Source organism: Crotalus tigris, unplaced genomic scaffold, assembly GCF_016545835.1.
Source record: "Crotalus tigris isolate CLP2741 ecotype Arizona unplaced genomic scaffold, ASM1654583v1 scf7180000018322.853269, whole genome shotgun sequence".
Taxonomy (NCBI): domain Eukaryota; kingdom Metazoa; phylum Chordata; class Lepidosauria; order Squamata; family Viperidae; genus Crotalus; species Crotalus tigris.
In genome coordinates this window covers 235,017-259,404 of record NW_024096942.1, presented here as the reverse complement: position 1 = coordinate 259,404, position 24,388 = coordinate 235,017, and the positions used below count along the sequence as shown (strand labels likewise).

Here is a 24,388-nt window from a genome sequence, read left to right as displayed (position 1 = left end):
CTAGGCCACCCACCTTGGAAGATTCCATTTCCTGATCAAGTTTCTTTCTAATAGCCCGAGAAGGTAGCATCCCAAGGTGCTTCTTTAGATCCATTGGTAGATCACGGAGTTCCTCAACACGAAGCGGATGAAACATCGGGACGGTGGTCTCGTAACCCGCATCAAACATACTTAGGACTGTGTCTTCATCTATGTTGTACTTCTCTCCGCCCTAAAAGACGAACTCAAATTGAGCACAAGTGTCAAACTATCACATCTTTTTTAATCCAGCAAAAGATCTATTTTGTTCTTGATTTTTTTTTCACTTACAACCATAACTGAGCCAAAAATTTCCATCGCTAAGCGAGACAGTTGTTAAGTGAGCTTTGCCCCATTTTACAACTTTGCTTGTCACAATTGTTAAGTAAATCACTGCAGTTGTTAAGTTAATAACACAGCTGTTAAGTGAATCTGGCTTCCCCATTGACTTGGCTTCTCAGATAATCGCAAAAGGGGATCAGGTGATCGTGGGACACTGCCAACCGTCACAAATACGAGTCCGTTCCCAAGTATTTGAATTTTGATCACGTGACCATTGGAGATGCTGCAATGTTCGTAAGGGTGAAAAATGGTCATAAGCCACTTTTTTCAGTGGCCTTGTAACTTCAGTCACTAAATGAATGGTTGCAAGTCAAGGACTACCTGTATGTATTTATCTGTAAAGTAAAATGGTAAACGAAATAGGCTGCTTTTTAAAAAGCAGGTAGGAATCCATTTTGGTTTCCAAAACTACAAAATACTTCAGATTTTATATAAATCTGCCAGACATACAGCTATAAAAATATAGCTAGGTACTGCTGAAGATTTAAGTAATTATTTGGGTCTAGCTGACTGTTAACACATGAAGTCACAAAGCCAATACCTCTTTTCTTAATCTGCAAAGGGGAAAATATTTTTTTCCTGGAATTACTGTAGATATAAATATCTGATCTGAAATAGATAAGAAATGGACAGGAGCTCCTGGAACAAATCACTGCAATAGGATAGGAGAAGAGATAAAGGCCAGTCCAACAGCCCTTTTTCCAGCACTGTGGTCTGGAATATGTTGGACTACAACTCCCATAACCTCATAGATGCTAGCTTTTGATTATAGTTCTTGAAGTCCAATTCCATTGGGTGGTTTCTTTGGAGCAGAAGAATCTGGCCTGGGAAAGAACATTCCATGCAAATTTTCTCCAGCTTGGCCCCTTTAAGGCATGTGGACTTCAACTCCCAGAATTCCCCAGCCAGCCATGACGTTTGGGGAATACTGGGAACTGAAGTCCACATGCCTTAAAGGGGCCACACTTGAGAAACACCGCCGTAGAAACTGTTTGACTTACTAGAGCACTGAATCCGTCACAAAGTTCTTTGGTGGCTCTCTTGATATTCTCGTCGAGGGGAGGGACGTAATTCAACCTGGCCTTCAGTTCTCTTGCTGCCACTTTTGTGGGGGAGAACCAGGTGTAAGGAGCCTTGTTTTCTGCGTCCTTGCTGTAAGAGACATTTGCATATCCGTATTGATCGAGCAGCAAATCCTATGATGTTTAATGAGCTGTTCTTCCCATCAACTAAGCCCTGAACTGCAGCTTTATGATCTCCACTCTGCTGGGACTAATTAATATCACCGAATATTTATCTGCCAGTTACTTTTCCTAAGTACATTAACCAGAGATTTCCATGGGGAGATGATAGCCATGACTGCAGGCGAAGGACAGCTAGAGCACAGGGGTGGGGTTAAGAAAGGAATCAGCCTAGAATTGTTACGTTCCCACAATGGTCCAGGTTCAACCTTCTTGAAGTCCATTAACACTTATCTAGCGCCAATTTAGTGATAACTTTTAGTTGACTAAATTTTTATGTACAATGGTCTTTGACCTACGACCACAACTGAGTCCAAAATTTCTGTTGCTAAGCAAGACAGCTGTTTGCCCCATTTTACAAACTTTCTTGCCACAGTTGTTAAGTTATCACTGCAGTTGTTAAGTTAATGAATCTGGTTTTCCCATTGACTTTGCTTAGCAACAAAAACTTTGGGCTCAGTTGCAGTCATAAGCTGAGGACTATCTGTATACCACTCTTACTCCACACACTCCCACTCTGTTATATATTTGCTTGATAAATGAAATAAAGAAATACATTTTAAGTGTTCCTTTGCCAACAGTAAAAAAAGAGTCTTATTGGCGACTTTTTCTTGATATTATGTTGAGCTTCCAGTCTAACCTACATTTCTAGTTTCCTGTCCGAAACCAAACTAGGTCTTAACCTTGTTTAGCTCTCCTGATTTGTTTAGTTTGAATGAATAGTAAGAAAGAAACCAGACATTTGGGGAAGTGGAGATTATGTTCCTCAAAGATTCTAGAAGGCTCTGAAAACTGTTGAGCAACCTAACACCACAAGATGGCGCCCAGGAGCCAAGCAGAAGCCTGTGTGTGGAAGAGTAAATTATATGTCCCACATAGCACAGGGAGTCCTCGACTTACGACCGTTTCTTTAGTCACAGTATGGCATTGGAACAAGTGAATTGCCACCAGCCCTCACATTGACAACTGTTGTGGAGTTCCTGTGGCCAAAATTTGGGCACTTGGGTAACCAGCATTTATTTATGATATTATTTATTCAGTTGCAACGGCACTGAAATTTTTTTTCACACTTACAAGCATTGCAGCATCCCAAGGTCATGTGACCTCCATTTGTGACCTTCCCAGCCGCTTCCAACAAGCCAAGTCGAGGAGGGAAGCTGGATTCACTTAACAGCTGCAGTGATTTGTTTAATGACCATGGCAAAAAGGTCATACGGTTAGATATGGCTCACTTAACTGCCCTGCTTAGCAAGTGAAGTTCTGGTCCTCATTGTGAGAAACCTTCCACCCCCAAAAAAATCCCTCCTCCATCTACTCAGGCCAAACCACATAAGAAAGCCAGAGGAATGCAAGCTAAAGATGGACCTTACGTAACAGAGGGACAGAATCAAGATCACATGGTGTTAATACCACTTTACAATGCCTTGGTAAGGCCACACATGGTCACCACGATGTAAAAAAGATGCTGAGACTCTAGAAAGAGTACAGAGAAAAGCAACAAAGATGATGAGGGGACTGGAGGCTAAAAACATACAAGGAACGGTTGCTGGAATTGGGTATGTCCAGTTTAATGAAGAGAAGGACGAGGGGGGATATGATAGCAGTCTTCCAGTATCTCAGGGCCTGCCCCAAAGAAAAGGGAGTCAAGCTATTCTCCAAAGCGCCTGAAGGCAGGACAAGAAGCAATGGATGGAAACTCATCAAGGAGAGAAGCAACCTAGAACTAAGGAGAAATGTCCTGATTGTTAGAATAATTAACCAGTGGAACTACCTGCCTCCAGAAGCTGTGAATGCTCCAACACTGGAAGTTTTTAAGAAGAGACTGGACAGACATTTGTCTGAAATGGTATAAGGTTTTCTGCCTGAGCAGGGGGTTAGACTAGATGACCTCCAAGGTCCCTTCCAACTCTATTATTTTTATTATTATTATTTAGTATATAATATAATAATAATAATTAATATAATATAAAACGATGGCGAAAACCTTCCAAAAAGGGCAATTAGAGAGGGTGGCTGAGCCGTTCTGCCCCTGGGTGAAAATATTCTCCCTTGCAAGAAAGTGCAGAGAGTCCTCGATTTACAACGGTTTGTTTAGTGACAATTCAAAGTTGCAACAGTGCTGAGAAAAGTGACTTACAACTGTTTTTCACACTTACGACCCTTGCAGCATCCCCAGGGTCAAGTGATCAAAATTCAGACGCTTGCCAATTGACTCATATTTATGACGGTTGCCGTGTCCCGGCAATGGTCCTGCGATCCCGTTTTCCCACCTTTTGACAAGCAAAGTCGATGAGGGAAGCCGGATTCACTTTACAACCGTGTAAGTAACTTAACAGCTGCAGTGGCAAGAAAGGTCGTAAAGTGAAGCAAAACTCACTTAACAACTGTTTAGCTTAGCAATAGAAAGGTTGGGCTCCATTGTGGTTGTAAGCAGAGGACTACCTATATCTCGAGTGGAAAAGTTCCCAGGAGACGCATCTTTTAGCGGGAGTGGGGGGTGGGAGGTGGGACATCCCATGGGCTTCTTGGTTACGGCTTGCATATTATGGAAATGAAGCCCTTGTGATTCTTAATCATGGCGGATAATGGCCTGGGAAGTAGACAATCGTGGTTTATGATGCCTGGGTACTATCTGTGGCCTGGCACTCACCAGCTGACCTGTCTGGCCCTCGTTTGCCTGTTTCTTTTGTTTTCCAAGAGGGATGGCGTTGTAGACAGAGGACAGGGTTCTCCATCAAGGTTGGCATCACGTTCTTGGCCAGTAGGAAGCATCTCTGGGTCCAGGATGCTCATGACTTCCCTGAAAAGCTGAGAAGGGAAGGGGAGGGTTGATGGGAGGGAGGGGGAGGGAGGGAAGAAGGAAGGAAGGAAGGAAGGTGTCAATATCCAGCTCAAGAATCCAAATAAAATTCTAGATTAATTCCTTTTCCAAAAATCTTACAGTTTGTTGAATACACTGCATGGTTATGTCAAAGTAAAACTAACTTCGAGATTCCTACACCAATTCATAGACTTAAACAATAATTTTCTCAACCAAACCCCCAACGTCTTGCGCAATCCACATCAACAAGTCCACTTTCTTATGGGAACCGTCTGCTTCAAATCCACACCTGTTCTGGTGTCCTTGGCAAGGCTTCAGGCTCCCACAGTCTGTAGCTGAATTGAAGAAGTTTTGTTTCTCCATCTACCCACTGAGAGTAACACCTCCCTCCCCCTTTATCTAAAGGCAAGTTGAAACGCAGAGGCACATAGCTGCCAAAGTTTCATGCTTGATGGAAGGTAGGTAGGTAGGTAAGTAGGTAGGTAGGAGGAAAGAAGGAAGGAAGGAAGGAAGGAAGGAAGGAAGGGAGAGAAAGAAAGAAAGAAAGAAAGAAAGAAAGAAAGAAAGAAAGAAAGGAAGGAAGGAAGGAAGGAAGGAAGGAAGGGAAAGAAGAAAGAAAGAAAGAAAGAAAGAAAAATAAAAAGAAAGAAGAGACTTTCTGAACATAACTATTTCACCCAAGTGTGCCTCCAAACCAATTGGCAAGAGATATCCAAGGGCAGTGTCAGCCAGCATGAGACCACAATTCTTGCACCTTATTAACCTCTCTCTTGTGTAAACTGATCAATGACAAGGGACAGACAAATGTTTCCACGAAATAGAACAGAGTAGAGTAGAGTAGAGTAGAGTAGAGTAGAATAACAGAATTGGAAGGGACCTTGGAGGTCATCTAGTCCAACCCCCTGCTCAGGCAGGAAACCCCACACCATTTCAGACAAATGGTTGTCCAATCTCTTCTTAAAAACTTCTAGTGTTGGAGCACCCACAACTTTTGGAGGCAAGTGGTTCCACTGATTAATTGTCCTCACTGTCAGGAAATTTCTCCTTACTTCTAGGTCCGAAGCCAACCCCCAACAGCACATGGATATATCAGGAAAATTCTGGAAAAGGCCTAAATTGGAAAGTCTCCTCGTGAACTGAGTGAACGAAAGCCACAGCCTCAAAATAAGGAACAAGCTAACGAGTAATATCGCTTCCGTCCAGAGTACAAAATGTGCCAAGGTCCCAGGGCACTGTTCTGTTTATTTAGCTGAAAACAGTGGCAGTCTATTCTCCTGTACTTTGAGTTGTAACAACAGCAAAAATCCCCTCTCTTATTTACTCCTTAGGCCTGCGAGATTAACCCCGGGGGATTTCCTGTCAGTACTGAGTTCAGGAGAGAGAATTCACCAACCATATCAACTAGGAGATAGATAGCAAGAGCTGTCAACGTCACAAAGTTCACAACTTCCCAAGGGTCACTGAACTTGGAAACTTCCCTTGAATGGAGATAAAACTTGACAAAAACCTCAGTTCACCCAGGCTTAAAGGAAACCTGACTTCTATTCATCCCGGGGCTCATTTTGTTTGGAAGGCATGTGTTTTCCTGCAGAAGCAGCTGCAATAGAATAGAATAGAGCTGGAAGGGACCTTGGAGGTCGTCTAGTCCAGCCCCCTGCTCAAGCATCAGTGAAACGTTTGGAAGTCGTTCCCACACGTGTGCTTCTTCTCCAGGGGTGAAGGCACCCCACTCTAGGTAGTCCTCGATTTACGACCGCAATTGAGCCCCAAATTTTTGTTGCCATTGCTAAGAGAGTACTGCTCCATTTTACGACCTTTCTTGCCACAGCCGTTAAGCGAATCACTGCAGTTGCTAAGTGAAGCTGGCTTCCCCCATTGACTTTGCTCGTCCGAAGGCTGGGAAGGGTGATCACATGACCCGGGGATGCTGCGACCGTCATAAATATGAGTCAGCTGCCAAGTGTCTGAACTTTGGCCCTGTGACCTCCGGGATGCTGCAAAGGTCGTAAGGGCGAAAAACGGTCATGTCCCTTTTCAGCGCCGTTGAAACTTGGAACAGTCACTAAACGAATGGTTGTAAATTGAGGATTACCTCTATGCAAGAGCAGGAGAGATGGGAAGCAGTGGTGGAGGAGTCCACAGTCCCTAAAATGGGAATCCTGTACCACTTCCACCCCCAAACCTTTCCTCACCTGGGGTATGAGTATGCTTCCCTGTCTCTTTCTGCAAAGGTTGCCATGGAAACACGGCCTACAGCTTTGCTAGAGTGCAGGAATCAGGCTGAGAGGTCCTCAGCTTGGTTCCCATTCATGAATAATAGAATTAGAGGAGTGGGAAGGGACCTTAGAGGTCTTCTAGTCCATCCCGTGGCTCAACCAGGAGACCCTATACCATTTCAGACTATCCCAAAGGTGCTTTTTCACAAAGCAAGTGGACTCCCTGGCTTTTCTTTGAAGACGTTTCGCTTCTCATCCAAGTAATGTGGGAAAGAAATAGAATAACATAGAATAAAGAAGAATAAAGTATTATAATAATAATAATGAAAAATCACTAAAAGCAAAAATCGTGTGTCTGCATAATCTCTGAAAGAAAGCTGTGTTAGCCAAAAGCTGTATTAACAATACGTGAATGACCTAATGCATATTTAGAAACATTGTTTAAAAGTAAAAACTGCCTTCATTGTATTCCCATGAGAAATGGACCTAACGTGTGAGAAACTATTTGAATGTTACACAAAGTAGATTCCATATACAATGTAAGATTCCATCTATGTCTCCTTTGTTCCTGAGAAAAAGAAACCTATAAAGCTTTAGTTTAGACTCTCCCCCTTGTTCAGAAATTTGTTGATTGTTAAATCACTTCTGAACTTTTTGCGCAAAAATAAAAATCTCTCTTTCACCCTTGGAATTTCGTAAAAGTCCTTATATTTTTTAAAGCTTTATTTTTCCACAAGACAAGAACCGTTCAGACAAATGGTTGTCCAATCTCTTCTTCAATGACCCTCTGGTACATTTTGTCTGAAGGTCGAGATGGCCCTGAAACAGATCCTTGGTCCATCTAACTGAGTTCTGCAGCCCCTCGGGGCAGGATAAGGTGTCCAGCGGCTCCTCAGCTAGCCTTGCTTCTAAGACAGAGGTCTTCAAACTTGGCAACTTTAAGACTTGTGGATTTCAACTTCCAGAATTCCTCAGCCAGCTAGGGCTGGCTGAGGAATTCTGGGAGTTGAAGTCCACAAGTCTTAAAGTTGAGCATGACTGGCTGAGGAATTCTGGGAGTTGAAGTCCACAAGTCTTAAAGTTGAGCATGACTGGCTGAGGAATTCTGGGAGTTGAAGTCCACAAGTCTTAAAGTTGAGCATGACTGGCTGAGGAATTCTGGGAGTTGAAGTCTTAAAGTTGAGCATGACTGGCTGAGGAATTCTGGGAGTTGAAGTCCACAAGTCTTAAAGTTGAGCATGACTGGCTGAGGAATTCTGGGAGTTGAAGTCCACAAGTCTTAAAGTTGAGCATGACTGGCTGAGGAATTCTGGGGGTTGAAGTCCACAAATCTTAAAGTTGAGCATGACTGGCTGAGGAATTCTGGGAGTTGAAGTCCACAAGTCTTAAAATTGAGCATGACTGGCTGAGGAATTCAGGGAGTTGAAGTCCACAAGTCTTAAAGTTGTCAAGTTTGAAGATCTCTGTTCTAGGATAAGGTCCATGGTGCCTGGAGAGGCCAGCCAGCCATTGCCCTGCTCCTCACATATGTTCTCTTGCTGGGCATGTAGCAATTGAGATATTTGCACCGTCTTCATGGGAAGAGGTCAAAAGAAGCAAGTTGGCAAGTTCATCATTGCCATCAAAGCCCCATCCTATTGTATACAAGTGGTCCTCGGCTAACAATGACAACTGAGTCCAAATTTTCCATGGCTGTTAAGTGTGATTTGTTCCATTTTACGACCAATAATAATAATAATAATAATAATAATAATAATAGTAAAGTTGGAAGGGACCTTGGAGGTCATCTAGTTCAACCTCCTGCTCAGGCAGAAAACCCTATACCATTTCGGACAAATGGCTGTCCAGTCTCTTCTTATAAACTTCCAGTGTTGGAGCATTCACTGCTTCCGGAGGCAGGCTGTTCCATTGGTTAATTGTTCTCACTGTCAGGAAGTTTCTCCGTAATTCTAGGTTGCTTCTCTCCTTGATTAGTTTCCACCTATTGCTTCTTGTCCTGCCTTCAGGTGCTTTGGAAAATAGCTTGACACCCTCTTCTTTATGGCAGCCCCTGAGGTATTGGAATACTGCTATCATGTCCCCCCTTGTCCTTCTCTTCGTTAAACTAGACATACCCAATTCTAGCAACCGTTCCTTATATGTTTTAGCCTCCAGTCCCCTAATCATCTTTGTTGCTCTTCTCTGTACTCTTTCTAGAGTCTCAACATCTTTTTTACATCGTGGTGACCAAAACTGGATGCAGTATTCCAAGTGTGGCCTTACCAAGGCATTGTAGAGTGGCATTAATACTTCACGTGATCTTGATTCTATCCCTCTGTTAATGCAGCCTAGCACTGTGTTGGCCTTTTTGGCAGCTGCAGCACACTGCTGGCTCATATTTAGGTGATTGTCTACTAGGACTCCGAGGTCCCTCTCACAGTTACTACTATTGAGCATGGTGCCACCTATGCTGTACTTGTGCATTTGGTTTTTCTTGCCTAAATGGAGAACCTTACTTTTTTCACCACTGAATTTCATTTTCTTAGATAGCACCCAGTGTTCAAGTCTGTCCAGATCTTCTGTATCTTAAGCCTGTCTTCTGGAGTGTTGGCTATTCCTGCCAGCTTGGTGTCGTCTGCAAATTTGATGAGTTCCCCATGTATCCCTTCGTCCAAATCGTTGATGAAGATGTTGAAGAGCACTGGGCCCAGAACAGAGCCCTGGGGCGCCCCACTACACACTTCCCTCCATATACATCCAGTTCCATTGAGAACCACACGCTGAGTAAGGCCGGTCAGCCAGCTACGGATCCATCTGGTGGTGATTCTGTCTACCCCACATTTTTCTATCTTATCGAGTAGTAGGTTGTGATCTACTTTATCAAATGCCTTACTGAAGTCCAAGTAAATTATGTCTACAGAATTCCTCTGATCCACTAATTTTGTCATTTGGCCAAAGAATGCAATAAGATTTGTCTGGCATGATCTATTTTTAACAAATCCATGTTGGCTTTTAGTAATGACTTTGTTTGCCTCTAGGTGTTCGTTGATTCGTTGTTTGATTATCTTTTCCAGGATCTTCCCAGGTATTGAGGTCAGGCTGATAGGTCTGTAATTTCCTGGATCCATTTTTTTTCCTTTTTTGAGGATGGGAACTACATCAGCTCTTTTCCAGTCCTCTGGTAGTTCCCCTGTGTTCCAGGATCTTTGAAAAATATAGTTCAGTGGTTCCGATATCACATCTGCCAGTTCCTTGAGAACCTTGGGGTGTAATCCATCTGGTCCTGGCGATTTGAACTCATCTAGGCTGGACAGGTGCTCACTTACCATTTTCTTGCCTATCTTAACTTGTGTTTCTATTTTGTTTTTTATGGCACTATTTTTGATAGGTTGGTCTGTTTTTTCCCTTTGTGTAAAGACAGATGCAAAAACCGAATTAAATAATTCTGCTTTCTCCCTGTTGCTTGTCACCTTCTTGCCACTTTCACCCACTAATGGACCAATCATTTCCTTCACTTTTTTCTTGTTTTTTACATGTTGAAAGAAGCTTTTTTTGTTATTGTGGCTTTCTTGCCACAATGATTCAGTAAATCACTGCAGTTAAGTTAGTAACACGATCATTACTTCCCTATTGGTTTTTCTCGGCAGAAGCTCGTAAAAGGAGATCCCATGACCTCGGGACACTGCAACTAGGGGACTAGGGGGGACATGATAGCAGTAATCCAGTATTTGAGGGGGGTGCCACAAAGAAGAGGGGGTCAATTTATTTTCCAAAGCACTAGAAGGCAAGACAAGACACAATGGATGGAAACTAATCAAGGAGAGAAGCAACCTGGAATTAAGGAGAAACTTCCTAACAGTGAGGACAATTAACCAGTGGAACTGCTTGCCACCAGAAGTTGTGGGTGCTCCATCACTGGAGGTTTTTAAGAAGAGACTGGACAGCCACTTGTCTGAAATGATGTAGGGACTCCTGCTTGAGCAGGGGGTTGGACTAGAAGACTTCAAAGGTCCCTTCCAGCTCTATTCTGATTATTATTATTATAACTGTCATAAATAGGAGTCAATTGCCAAAGGTCTAAATTTTGATCACATTACCGTGGTGTAATGGTTGCAAGTGTGAAAAACAGTCAGCCACTTTTTCAGTGCCGTTGTAACTTCAAATGGTCACTAAACAAATGGTTGCAAGTTGACTACTAGTAGGTGGGCAATGTACACAGGGATGCTACTTGATTACAGTGCAGTGGCCACCATCTTGCCTCTTTTGACCCCCTCCAAGAGGTGGCACTGAGCATTTTCCTTTACTTTCCCTTCTAATCTCCCTCAATTTTAGACCTGAATAACTAACAGAATAACAGAGTTGGAAGAGACCTTGGAGGTCATCTAGTCCAACCCCCTGCTCAGGCAGGAAACCCTACACCATTTCGGACAAATGGCTGTCCAGTCTCTTCTTAAAAACTTCCAGTGTTGGAGCATTTACTGCTTCTGGAGGCAAGCTGTTCCACTGATTAATTGTTCTCACTGTCAGGACGTTTCTCCTTAGTTCTAGGTTGCTTCTCTCCTTGAGTAGTTTCCACCCGTTGCTTCTTGTCCTGCCTTCAGGTGCTTTGGAAAATAGCTTAATTCCTTCTTCTTTATGGCAGCCCCTGAGATATTGGAATACTGCTATCATGTCCCCCCTTGTCCTTCTCTTCATTAAACTAGACATACCCAATTCTAGCAACCGTTCCTTATATGTTTTAGCCTCCAGTCCCTAATCATCTTTGTTGCTCTTCTCTGTACTCTTTCTAGAGTCTCAACATCTTTTTTACATCGTGGTGACCAAACTGGATGCAGTATTCCAAGTGTGGCCTTACCAAGGCATTGAAGAGTGGTATTAATACTTCACGTGATCTTGATTCTATCCCTCTGTTAATGCAGCCTAGCACTGTTTTGGCCTTTTTGGCAGCTGCAGCACACTGCTGGCTCATATTTAGGTGATTGTCTACTAGGACTCCGAGGTCCCTCTCACAGTTACTACTATTGAGCATGGTGCCACCTATGCTGTACTTGTGCATTTGGTTTTTCTTGCCTAAATGGAGAACCTTACTTTTTTCACCACTGAATTTCATTTTCTTAGATAGCACCCAGTGTTCAAGTCTGTCCAGATCTTCTGTATCTTAAGCCTGTCTTCTGGAGTGTTGGCTATTCCTGCCAGCTTGGTGTCGTCTGCAAATTTGATGAGTTCCCCATGTATCCCTTCGTCCAAATCGTTGATGAAGATGTTGAAGAGCACTGGGCCCAGAACAGAGCCCTGGGGCGCCCCACTACACACTTCCCTCCATATACATCCAGTTCCATTGAGAACCACACGCTGAGTAAGGCCGGTCAGCCAGCTACGGATCCATCTGGTGGTGATTCTGTCTACCCCACATTTTTCTATCTTATCGAGTAGTAGGTTGTGATCTACTTTATCAAATGCCTTACTGAAGTCCAAGTAAATTATGTCTACAGAATTCCTCTGATCCACTAATTTTGTCATTTGGCCAAAGAATGCAATAAGATTTGTCTGGCATGATCTATTTTTAACAAATCCATGTTGGCTTTTAGTAATGACTTTGTTTGCCTCTAGGTGTTCGTTGATTCGTTGTTTGATTATCTTTTCCAGGATCTTCCCAGGTATTGAGGTCAGGCTGATAGTTCTGTAATTTCCTGGATCCATTTTTTTTCCTTTTTTGAGGATGGGAACTACATCAGCTCTTTTCCAGTCCTCTGGTAGTTCCCCTGTGTTCCAGGATCTTTGAAAAATATAGTTCAGTGGCTCCGATATCACATCTTCCAGTTCCTTGAGAACTCTGGGGTGTAATCCATCTTGTCCTGGCGATTTGAACTCATCTAGGCTGGACAGGTGCTCACTAACCATTTTCTTGCCTATCTTAACTTGTGTTTCTGTTTTGTTTTTTATGGCACTATTTTTGATAGGTTGGTCTGTTTTTTCCCTTTGTGTAAAGACAGATGCAAAAAATGAGTTAAATAATTCTGCTTTCTCCCTGTTGCTTGTCACCTTCTTGCCACTTCCACCCACTAATGGACCAATCATTTCCTTCACTTTTTTCTTGTTTTTTACATGTTGAAAGAAGCTTTTTTTGTTATTGTGGCTTTCTTGCCACAATGATTCAGTAAATCACTGCAGTTAAGTTAGTAACACGATCATTACTTCCCTATTGGTTTTTCTCGGCAGAAGCTCGTAAAAGGAGATCCCATGACCTCGGGACACTGCAACTAGGGGACTAGGGGGGACATGATAGCAGTAATCCAGTATTTGAGGGGGGTGCCACAAAGAAGAGGGGGTCAATTTATTTTCCAAAGCACTAGAAGGCAAGACAAGACACAATGGATGGAAACTAATCAAGGAGAGAAGCAACCTGGAATTAAGGAGAAACTTCCTAACAGTGAGGACAATTAACCAGTGGAACTGCTTGCCACCAGAAGTTGTGGGTGCTCCATCACTGGAGGTTTTTAAGAAGAGACTGGACAGCCACTTGTCTGAAATGATGTAGGGACTCCTGCTTGAGCAGGGGGTTGGACTAGAAGACTTCAAAGGTCCCTTCCAGCTCTATTCTGATTATTATTATTATAACTGTCATAAATAGGAGTCAATTGCCAAAGGTCTAAATTTTGATCACATTACCGTGGTGTAATGGTTGCAAGTGTGAAAAACAGTCAGCCACTTTTTCAGTGCCGTTGTAACTTCAAATGGTCACTAAACAAATGGTTGCAAGTTGACTACTAGTAGGTGGGCAATGTACACAGGGATGCTACTTGATTACAGTGCAGTGGCCACCATCTTGCCTCTTTTGACCCCTTACAAGAGATGGCACTGAGCATTTTCCTTTACTTTCCCTTCTAGTCTCCCTCAATTTTAGACCTGAATAACTAACAGAATAACAGAGTTGGAAAGTGACCTTGAAGGTCTTCTAGTCCAACCCCCTGCTCAGGCAGGAAACCCTACACCATTTCGGACAAATGGCTGTCCAGTCTCTTCTTAAAAACTTCCAGTGTTGCAGCATTCACTGCTTCTGGAGGCAGGTTGTTCCACTGGTTAATTGTTCTCACTGTCAGGAAGTTTCTCCGTAGTTCCAGGTTGCTTCTCTCCTTGATTAGTTTCCATCTGTTGCTTCTCGTCCTGCCTTCTGGATAATAGCTTGACTCCCACTTCTTTGTGCAGCCCCTCAAATATTGGAATACTGCTATCCTCTCATCTTACTATCACGTTCATCTTTTCTTCCAAAGAGGCCCTTGGTTAAAAACTGGCAAGTCAGCAATTAAAAAAACAATACTTACAGTCGTTTCTTTTTCTTATCAAGCAACTTTCTTTTTTTTTTTTAAAAACAAAATATCCATTTAGGAATTTACCCAGAGAACCCCATGCTGATGTCATTCATGGACCAAGTCAAGGGACTTTCTCTACCACACAGGCCTCTCTTTCTCTTCAAAGAAGCTCCTTATGAAATGGATGAGTCATCAATCCTCAGAATTGTCTTGGCAGGAAAATACTTGATTATACTTATAAATTAAATATAGGTTTTAGTAAAAAAGGACTAGAAGATTGGGTCATTAGACTTCATTTACATCCTTTATTGTGTCAAAACAATTCATTGGCCGACACTCCAAATTTACAACCCAGAAAATGTCAGTTTTGGAGGCCAAAGAGTGTGGAGATGGGATGAGACAAGAGATTAGAAGAGTATTTCTCAATCTTGGCCGCCTGACGATGTGTGGACTTCAACTCCCAGAATTCCACAACCAGCTTGCTTGCTGACTAGGGAATTCTGGGAGTTGAAGTATTCAGGGTTGAGAAACACTGTTTTAGGCTAAACAGTGGGAATGTAGTCCAATAAAGGAGAATATTTGTAGCTCAGAGTTGAAATGAGGGGTCCTTGGTTGGTTTCATGCAAACATTTCATTACCAAACTATGTAACATCATGAAGAGAAGGACTAGGGGTGACATGATTGTATTGTTCCAATATCTGAGGGGTTGCCACACAGAAGAGGGAGTCAAGCTATTCTCCAAAGCACCTCAAGACAGGACAAGAAGCAATGGATGGAAACTAGTCAAGGAGAGAACCAATCTAGAAATAAGGAAAAATTTCCTGAGAATTAGAACAATTAATCAGTGGAACAACTTGCCTCCAGAAGTTGTGAATGCTCCAACAGTTTTTAAGAAGAGACTGGACAACCATTTGTCTCAAATGATATAGCGTTTCCTGCCTGAATTAGAAGATCTCCAAGATCCCTTTCTATTCTATTCTATTCTATTCTATTCTATTCTATTCTATTCTATTCTATTCTATTCTATTCTATTCTATTCCATTCCATTCCCTTCTATTATTTCCTATTTTATTATTTCCTATTCTATTCTATTCTGTTCTGTTCCGTTCCGTTCCATTCCATTCCATTCCATTCTATTCTATTATTTCCTATTTTATTATTTCCTATTCTATTCTATTCTGTTCTGTTCTGTTCTATTCTATTCTATTCTATTCTATTCTATTCTATTCTATTCTATTCTGTTCCGTTCCGTTCCGTTCCGTTCCGTTCCGTTCCATTCCATTCCATTCCATTCCATTCTATCATCAGTACTAGAAGCAAATAGTGTTTGTGGAGAGGAAGAGGAGGAGGAGAAGGAGGAAGGCTGTAGGGTTCTTGGTGCTGTCTAACCTTGGGTGTCTTATTGCAGATGTTTCATTACCAAACTTGGTAACATCATCAGTGGTCAAACGTGACTATTACAGCTGCTATTGAAAACATGGGCAGAAATGCACGTTCTCACCTCTGCAGGGATGCTTTCTTGAAAACTTGGGTAGAGTGCTAAGGGATGTTGGCTGAGGCAATACTCAACTTGAGCAACCTGGTCCTTCCGGGTTTGGCTCATCAGGCTGAGCTTCGAAGTGTAGCTCTGTGGCTCAGTTAGCACCTTTCTGGATCTCTGGGATGCTCTGAGAAGATTCTTGGGTTTCTCGGAGGGAAGAAGAGGGTCAGGTCTCCTCGCTGGCTGGGCGATGATACCCTCATTTACAGGAAGGAAGTCCTCTCTGGAATAATCCAAATTGCTCTTCAGAAACCTCCAGTGTTGACTGTTCAAGGAAGTGGAGAACCTGGATTTGTGACCGCCGTGCCATTGGGAAAACTGGAAAGGCATGCCTTCACCAGCTTGACCTGAAAAAAAATAGCCACACTTGTTAGAGGTTATGACTTGGTTTGGCTGACCTCGCAATGGCTGGAGTGGGCTGAGCCACCCACGCCAAGCAGGCAAAGCTGTTCTCCATGACTGAATTTACATCTGTGTTGAGGAAAGCTTCTTGGCTTAATTTCATACTTGCAATTTATTCACGCCAGATGTTTTCAGCCTCTGGAGCAGAAGGGTGCAGCTCCTGAAAGCACCAGGGGATTTGCACAGCAGACTGAGAGCAATGTCTAGTTAAGAGAAGGACGAGGGGGGACATGATAGCAGTCTTCCAATATCTCAGGGGCTGCCCTAAAGAAGAGGGAGCCAAGCTATTCTCCAAAGCGCCTGAAGGCAGGACAAGAAGCAACGGAGGAAACTAATCAAGGAGAGAAGCAACCTAGAACTAAGGAGAAACTTCCTGACAGTGAGAACAATTAACCAGTGGAACAACCTGCCTCCAGAAGCGGTGAATGCTCCAACACTGGAAGTCTTTAAGAAGAGACTGGACAGCCATTTGTCCGAAATGGTGTAGGGTTTCCTGCCTGAGCAGGGGGTTGGACTAGATGACCTCTAAGGTCCCATCCAACGTTGTTGTTGTTGTTATTATTATTATTATTGTTGCCATTTTTTCCCTGAAGCCTTCGCCCCCACCAAAACACCCCAGAGATAGAAAAAAGGGGACAGCCCTGCTCCCTCTGGGGGATCCTGACAGTCACAGGAAAAAAATGCTGTTTGGATAGCATTGCTGGGGCACTCTCTGATGTAATGTCCCCATAGACGTCATTCCTAAAATTCAGCTACTTTTCCTACCGCGTTCTATTTATTGATTTTCTCCAGACTTCCAGGTGTTATGGGAAGTCTGGCAGCGGTCTTTTCCTCTGAAAAACGAATTCAACAAAAATGCAATTGCTATAATTTTAAGGTGACCAACCGTCCTCCTTTAGGGAGGACGGTCCTCCTTTTGTGAGTTCTGTCCTCCCTCAAAAAGTGTCCTCCTTCATGTCCTCCTTTTCGATATTTGAAGACTAATCTGCAGGGCTTTTTTCCCCCCTCATAGAACGCTCAGAACGGCATTCCGGCACCTTTTTTAATGTTTTTTTTTCAACTTTTGCTTGTGCTGTGCTACTCCCGCTATTGGCTTTCGAAAGTCAATAGGAATTGCTGCTGAACGTGCCAAAACACCCGGCCAGCAAACTTTGCACCTGCAAGTTGTCTGTATTATTGTTGCAATGAATAAAGCGTTTCTTTTATTTACGTTATTTTTTTCTTCAATTTATTTGTGTCCTCCTTTTCATTGTAAAAAAGTTGGTCACCTTAATAATTTGCTATAAGTTTTTGTTAAGCAGTGGCAGCAGAATTGTTATAAATACAGATCACGGCGACGTGTGTTGTGGGATGTGCTTTTTACTCATAAAAAAATGAAAGTATTATCTCAGGGAATTTTTCCGTATGATTCTTATTCCTCTTTCACTCCTGTCAAACTCATTCTGGTTCCCACAATGTGGATGTAACACCAGAGTAACAACATGAAAGAGGGAAGAGAAAGAGGAGGAGGAGAACTGTGGGGTCCTTGGTGCTCTCTGAGCTTGATTGTTTTCTTGCAGACGTTTCACGACCCAACTAAGTAACATCATCAGTGCTAGAAGGCAGGGGGTGTGCAGAGAGGAGGAGGAGGAGGAGGAGGAAGGAGGAGGAGGAGGAGGAGGAGGGGGAGGAGGGGGAGGAGGAGGAAGAGGACTGTGGGGTCCTTGGTGCTCTCTGAGCTTGATTGTTTTCTTGCAGACATTTCATGACCCAACTAAGTAACATCATCAGTGCTAGAAGGGAGTGGGCTTTGCAGAGAGGAGGAAGAGGAGGAGGAGGAAGAGGAGGAGGAGGAGGAGGAGGAGGACTGTGGGGTCCTTGGTGCTCTCTGAGCTTGAAGATGTTTCATTACCCAATCAGGTAACATCATCAGTGTTAGAAGAGGGAGGGGTTTGCGAGGAGGAGGAGGAGGAGGGGAGGTGGAGGAGGAGGAAGAGGAGGAGGAGGAGGAGGAGGGGAGGGGAAAAGAGGGAGGAGGAGGAGGAAGGGAGGAGGAGGGGAGAACGAGGAGAAGGAGGGGAGGGGGCGAGGAGAAGGAGGAAGTTTTCATGAATTTAAACTTTTCATGAAATTTAAACTTTTCATTAGATGTATATTGATATTACTAACATTACAGTTCTACTTTTATGCTCATTTTTAACCCTGGATGTATGTTTAAAAAAAATCTGTTATGTTCATTAAAAAACAGCATACTCCCCCATGCCCCCCTCCCAACATACACCGAATTTTGGGGCAGAAACTCTTCTTGCTGGTTCTTGTGATTCTTTTAAAACTGCTGGCCCAGTGGCAGTTCCATATCTGGTGAACTTTTTTTCTAAGCATCGGCAGCCGATTTCTGCTCTACATAACAGTGGGCAGAGATTATAATAATAATAGTAGTAGTAAAGTTGGAAGGGACCTTGGAGGTCATCTAGTCCAACCCCCTGCTCGGGCAGGAAACCCTACACCATTTCGGACAAATGGCTGTCAAGTCTCTTCTTAAAAACTTCCAGTGTTGGAGCATTTACTGCTTCTGGAGGCAAGCTGTTCCACTGATTAATTGTTCTCACTGTCAGGAAGTTTCTCCTTAGTTCTAGGTTGCTTCTCTCCTTGATTAGTTTCCACCCATTGCTTCTTGTCCTGCCTTCAGGTGCTTTGGAAAATAGCTTAATTCCTCTTCTTTATGGCAGCCCCTGAGATATTGGAATACTGCTATCATGTCCCCCCTTGTCCTTCTCTTCGTTAAACTAGACATACCCAATTCTAGCAACCGTTCCTTATATGTTTTAGCCTCCAGTCCCCTAATCATCTTTGTTGCTCTTCTCTGTACTCTTTATAGAGTCTCAACATCTTTTTTACATCGTGGTGACCAAAACTGGATGCAGTATTCCAAGTGTGGCCTTACCAAGGCATTAAAGAGTGGTATTAATACTTCACGTGATCTTGATTCTATCCCTCTGTTAATGCAGCCTAGCACTGTGTTGGCCTTTTGGCAGCTGCAGCACACTGCTGGCTCATATTTAGGTGATTGTCTACTAGGACTCTGAGGTCCCTCTCACAGTTACTACTATTGAGCATGGTGCCACCTATGCTGTACTTGTGCATTTGGTTTTTCTTGCCTAAATGTATAACCTTGCTTTTTTCACCATTGAATTTCATTTTGTTAGTTAGTGCCCAGTGTTCAAGTCTGTCCAGATCCTTCTGTACCTGAAGCCTGTCTTCTGGAGTGTTGGCTATTCCTGCCAGCTTGGTGTCATCTGCAAATTTGATGAGTTCCCCATCTATCCCTTCATCCAAATCGTTGATGAAGATGTTGAAGAGTAATGGGCCCAGAACAGAGCCCTGGGGCACCCCACTACACACTTCCCTCCATATAGATGCAGTTCCATTGAGGACCACTCGCTGAGTACGGCCGGTCAGCCAGCTACGGATCCATCTGGTGGTGGTTCTGTCTACCCCACATTTTTCTATCTTGTCAAGTAGTAGGTTGTGATCTACTTTATCAAATGCCTTACTGAAGTCCAAGTAAATTATGTCCACAGCATTCAAGGGAGGGTCTCTCGTGTCCCTTGTGAACGTAATGTAGCCCACGTTAAGGGGTACAGGTAGTCCTCAACTTACAACCGCAGCTGAGCCCAAAATTTCTATTGCAAAGCAGGAGGGTTGCTAAGTGTCCCCGTTTTACAACCTCTCTTGCCACAGTTGTTAAACAAATCACTGTAGTTGTTAAGTTAGTAACATGGATGGGTTAGGTCGCAAAAGGTGATCCCATGTCCCTGAGACATTACCACGGTCATAAATATGAATCAGTTGCCAAGCGTCTGAATTTTGATCACGTGACCGTGGGGATGCTGCAACGGTCGTAAGGGTGAAAAGCAGTCATGTTACTTTTTTCAGTGCCGTCGTAACTTTGAACTGTCACTAAACAAATAGTTGTAAGTCAAGGACTACCTGTAGTTAAAAAAAAACAATTTAAGCTTTATACCAGGGGTCTTCAAACTTGTCGACTTTAAGACTTGTGGACTTCAACTCCCAAAATTCCTGAGCTAGCATGGCTCAGCTTGGAAATCTCTCCCTTTCCCCTCAGCATGGCTGGCTCAGGAATTCTGGGAGTTGAAGTCCACGAGTCATAAAAGCGCCAAGGTTGCCTAACAAATCAATATCAATGAAGGAGAATATTTGTAGTTCAGGGCTGAAATGACGGCTCCTTGGTGCTCTCTGAGCTTGCTGGTTTTCTTGCAGACGTTTCATGACCCAACTAGGTAACATCATCAGTGCTACTGCAACAAATCAGTCTGATCAATAAAGTCCAAAATCAAAGTATCATTTTTTTTCCACCTCAAGCACAAAGTCCAGAAGCAGTTTCCAAGTAGAAACAAAAGTACCTATATCATTTTCTTTTATCAAAGCAGTCAATTTAGCCATCTCTGCTAACGGACTAAGGGCTCACTTTATACCACTGTAGGATGGTTATAGCATAAATCTAATTAGTTCTATAAGGGGACTGGAGGCTAAAACATAAATAACGGTGGCTGGAATTGGGAATGTCTAGTAATTTAATGAAGAGAAGGATGAGGGGGGACATGATAGCAGAGTTCCAATATCTCAGGGGCTGCCCCAAAGAAGAGGAGGTTAAGCTATTTTCCAAAACGCCTGAAGGCAGGACAAGAAACAATGGATGGAAACTAATCAAGGAGAGAAGCAACCTAGAACTAAAGAGAAACTTCCTGACAGTTAGAACAATTAACCAGTGGAACAACCTGCCTCCAGAAGCGGTGAATGCGCCAACACTGGAAGTTTTTAAGAAGAGACTTGACAGCCATTTGTCTCAAATGGTATAGGGCCGTGGTGGCGAACCTACGGCACGCATGCCACAGGTGGCACGCAGAGCCCTCTCTGTGGGCACATGCACTGTTGCCCCAGTCCTAGGCCTTCAGCTGGATTTTATAAAACCTTTTCACTTTAGGCCTCCGCTGCCGTGTGCAAAAAAAAAAAAAAAGGTTCAGTCAATCAATCAATCAATTTCAACTTCTCGTGGGGAAAAAAAAGATCTCGCAAAGTTGGAATTGATTGATTGAACATGTTAGTCCCACCCAGTCTGCCATTACCACCACAGCCACGCCCACCCAATAGGCCACACCCACCAAATGGGCCATGCCCACCCGATTATACATAAGTGCGTTTTGGGTTGCAGTTTGGGCACTCGGTCTTTAAAAGGTTCGCCATCATTGGTATAGGGTTTCCTGCCTGAGCAGGGGGTTGGACTAGATAACCTTCAAGGTTCCTTCCAACTTTATTATTACTATTATTATGGATCATCGCACAGTCAGCCAGATGTTCAGACTGGATTTGGCATTTTGTCTACCTATCAAGTCCTTACCCACGACCTGGGATAGGCAGATGTGGATGTTTTATGGTATTACAGGTATCGTCGCAGGATGGAAGCAGTTCCTAGTAAGGCCGCCTTTTGCAATTGACTAATAGCGAATTTGTCAATGCCAATGGTGTTCAACTGGTGCTCCAGTTGTTTTGGGATTGCACCCAAGGCGCCTATGACTATTGGTACTACCCTTGCTTGCTTTTGCCACAGTCTTTCTATTTATTATTATTATTATTATTACTACTATTATTATTATTACCTTGGACCTTAGTCTTGGATAAACATATTTAGAACCACCATCTTTGACCTTTCTCAGTGAAGATACTGTATAATAAGAAAAGAACATACCAGCAGCTAAAAGCAGCAGAGTAATCCAGCATTTGCATCCACATCAACAACGCACAATAGATTTTTTTGCAAATATTGCTTGAAAATGTTGTCTTGGGGTTGTGTGCAGCACACAACCTTTCTGAGTCTGCACCTGGCAGCAGGCTTTAACTCTGCAGGAGAGGAGACAAGCGGTTGTGTTTCCAGAGGCGCACCGGGAGAATCTGGTGTGTTTGGGATTGGTTGTTTTGACAACCAGCTCTGCCCAGCTATTTATGCATGAGAGCACGCGCAGGCCTTTTCTTCTGAGGAAAAATTGTCCGCGAGGGGGAAAATTGTTGGTGCCAAGGAGAGTATGGTTAATGCAGCACTTGAAGGAGGATTTGGCTTGTGTCACTCCATGGTGGTTTAGAGCTGGCTTAGGTAACTGGAGGCTAAAATATGAAGGAATGTTGCAGGAATTGGGTATGTCTAGTTCAGGGGTAGGCAACCTTGGCTCTTTTATGACTCGTGGACTTCAACTCCCAGAATTCCTGAGCCAGCCATGCTGAGGGGAAAGGGAGAGGTTTCCAAGCTGAGTCATGCTGGCTCAGGAATTCTGGGAGATGAAGTCCAAAAGTCATAAAGCGGCCTAGGCCTAGGCCAGAGATAGGTATCCTTGGCTCTTTTATGACTCGTGGACTTCAACTTCCAGAATTCCTGAGCCAGCCATGCTGAGGGGAAAGGGAGAGGTTTCCAAGCTGAGCCATGCTGGCTCTGGAATTCTGGGAGTTGAAGTCCACGAGTCATAAAAGAGCCAAGGTTGCCTACCCCTGGTCTAGTTTGATGAAGAGAAGGACGAGGGGTGGCATGATAGCAGTGTTCCAGTATCTCAGGGGCTGCTACAAAGAAGAGAGAGTCAAGCTCTTCTCCAAAGCACCTGAAAGCAGGATAAAAAACAATGGATGGAAACTAGTCAAGGAGAGAAGCAACCTAGAACTAAGGAGAAACTTCCTGACAGTGAGAACAATTAATCAGTGTAACAACCTGCCTCCAGAAGTTGTGGGTGCTTCATCACTAGAGGTGTTCAACAAAGGATTGGACAACCATTTGTCTGAAATAGTATGCTTTCCTGCTTGAGCAGGAGGTTGGACTAGAAGACCTCCAAGATCCGTTCCAACTCTGTTATTCTGTTATTCCGTTAGTATAAGCACTAGGACAGTCAGGCAATGCTGGCGTCCATGCATCCTAAAATCAAAGAATTGTAGAGTTCAGATGACCTCAGAAATCATTGAACCCAGCTACTGGCCAGTACATCTCTCAAGATCCAAGGCAGGTCCTCTCCCTAAAGATGAGGGTTTTTTTTTCTGGCTCTCAAAACAAGGTTTTCTGCCAGCAAAAGCTGATTGCAACCAAGGAAATTCGGTTGGACAAGTCCAGACAACCTTCCTTCTCTTGTCGTGCCAAAGCTTGCAATTCTTAATCAATGTGAACTCTGCTACCTGTCTGCCAGGCTCGGTTAGGGCTTATCATGAAGTGTGCACCAGCTTGATTAAACCAAGGTCTTCCCAGTAATTGAATATCTGCACAGGCTGCAAATGCATTGGGGTCTTTTTTTCAGACTTTTCTCATGGAACAAGAGGCTTTTGATTCAGTTGGAACTTGCACCTTTCATTTATGGGTGATGCTGACTGAGACGTTTGGGAACTCCACTTCCAAAATATTTGGATGGTGCTGGAAAAGGAGTTAAAAATGTCCAGATTCCATCATCAAGTCCACCTTCACCCTAATCTGAAAACAACCGCTCTCTGATCATCTTCAGGTACTAAAGATAGAAGAACTGTGAGGTCCTTGGTGCTCTCTGAGCTTGGTTGTTTTCTTGCAGACATTTCATTACCAAACTAAGTAACATCATCAGTGCTAGAAGGGAGTGGGGGGTTGGCTTTCTGTTTATATGCAGTGGCTTGTCTTGTGAGTGTTGGTACCAACAGTGTTATAGACTTATATATAAACAGAGAATAAACCCCACTTCTTCTGATGATGTTACCTAGTTGGGCAATGAAATGTCTGCAAGAAAACCACCAAGCTCAGAGAGCACCAAGGACTCCACAGTCCTCCTCCTCCTCCTTCACTCCACAAATCCCACTCTCGTCTAGCACTGATGATATTACCTAGTTGGGCAATGAAAAGTCTGCAAGAAAACCATCAAGCTCAGAGAGCACCAAGGACTCCATAGTTGTCATCGTCGTCGTTGTCCTCCTCCTCCTCCTCCTCCACTCCACAAACCCCACTCTCTTCTAGCACTGATGATGTTACCTAGTTGGGCAATGAAATGTCTGCAAGAAAACCATCAAACTCAGAGAGCACCAAGGATTCCACAGTCCTCTTCCTCCTTCTTCTCCTCCACTCCACAAATTCCACTCTCTTCTAGCACTGATGGGCAATGAAACGTCTGCAAGAAGGTCAGAGAATACCAAGGACCCCGTAGTTCAACCTTGGGTACAAATATTCTCTTCTGTTGATAGAAGAGATGGCAGTTCTTTACTAACATCGGGTATTTGACCTGGGGAGTGAACAACTCTTAATCTGGGCCTACATAATTCCATAATCACAATACAGTTCATACTCCATCACTTTTGGAGACAATTGACCAGAAACTATGGAGAACACCAGAACATCCCCCAACAGGCCTGAAAGGGGTTAATGAAACCTTATGGAAAAACCCTGAGTTTCAACTTCTAATATCGCTACCATTTAGTAGAACTTGGTGGAGGTTTCTGGAAAATCCCCAGCCTATGTCTTCCTAGAGATTGT

The 24,388-nt window shown here is 43.4% G+C and overlaps 1 protein-coding gene across 2 annotated transcripts in view; it reads right to left on the bottom strand.

Moving 5' to 3' along the window:
* Positions 1-21,801, bottom strand: part of LOC120311146 (protein FAM47E-like) — a 32,177-nt gene extending 10,376 nt beyond the window's left edge. The window contains exons 1-5 of one of the 2 annotated variants that reach the window (XM_039350323.1): positions 21,617-21,801; positions 15,430-15,815; positions 4,252-4,409; positions 1,362-1,512; positions 14-211 (exon numbers count right to left, since the gene is read on the bottom strand). In XM_039350323.1, coding sequence (XP_039206257.1) covers positions 14-211; positions 1,362-1,512; positions 4,252-4,409; positions 15,430-15,798 — 876 coding nt within the window. In that variant the 5' untranslated portion in view covers positions 15,799-15,815; positions 21,617-21,801. The remainder of the gene's footprint in view (positions 1-13; positions 212-1,361; positions 1,513-4,251; positions 4,410-15,429; positions 15,816-21,616) is intronic. The other variant, XM_039350324.1, reaches the window with a different exon arrangement.
* Positions 21,802-24,388: the final 2,587 nt, after the last annotated feature.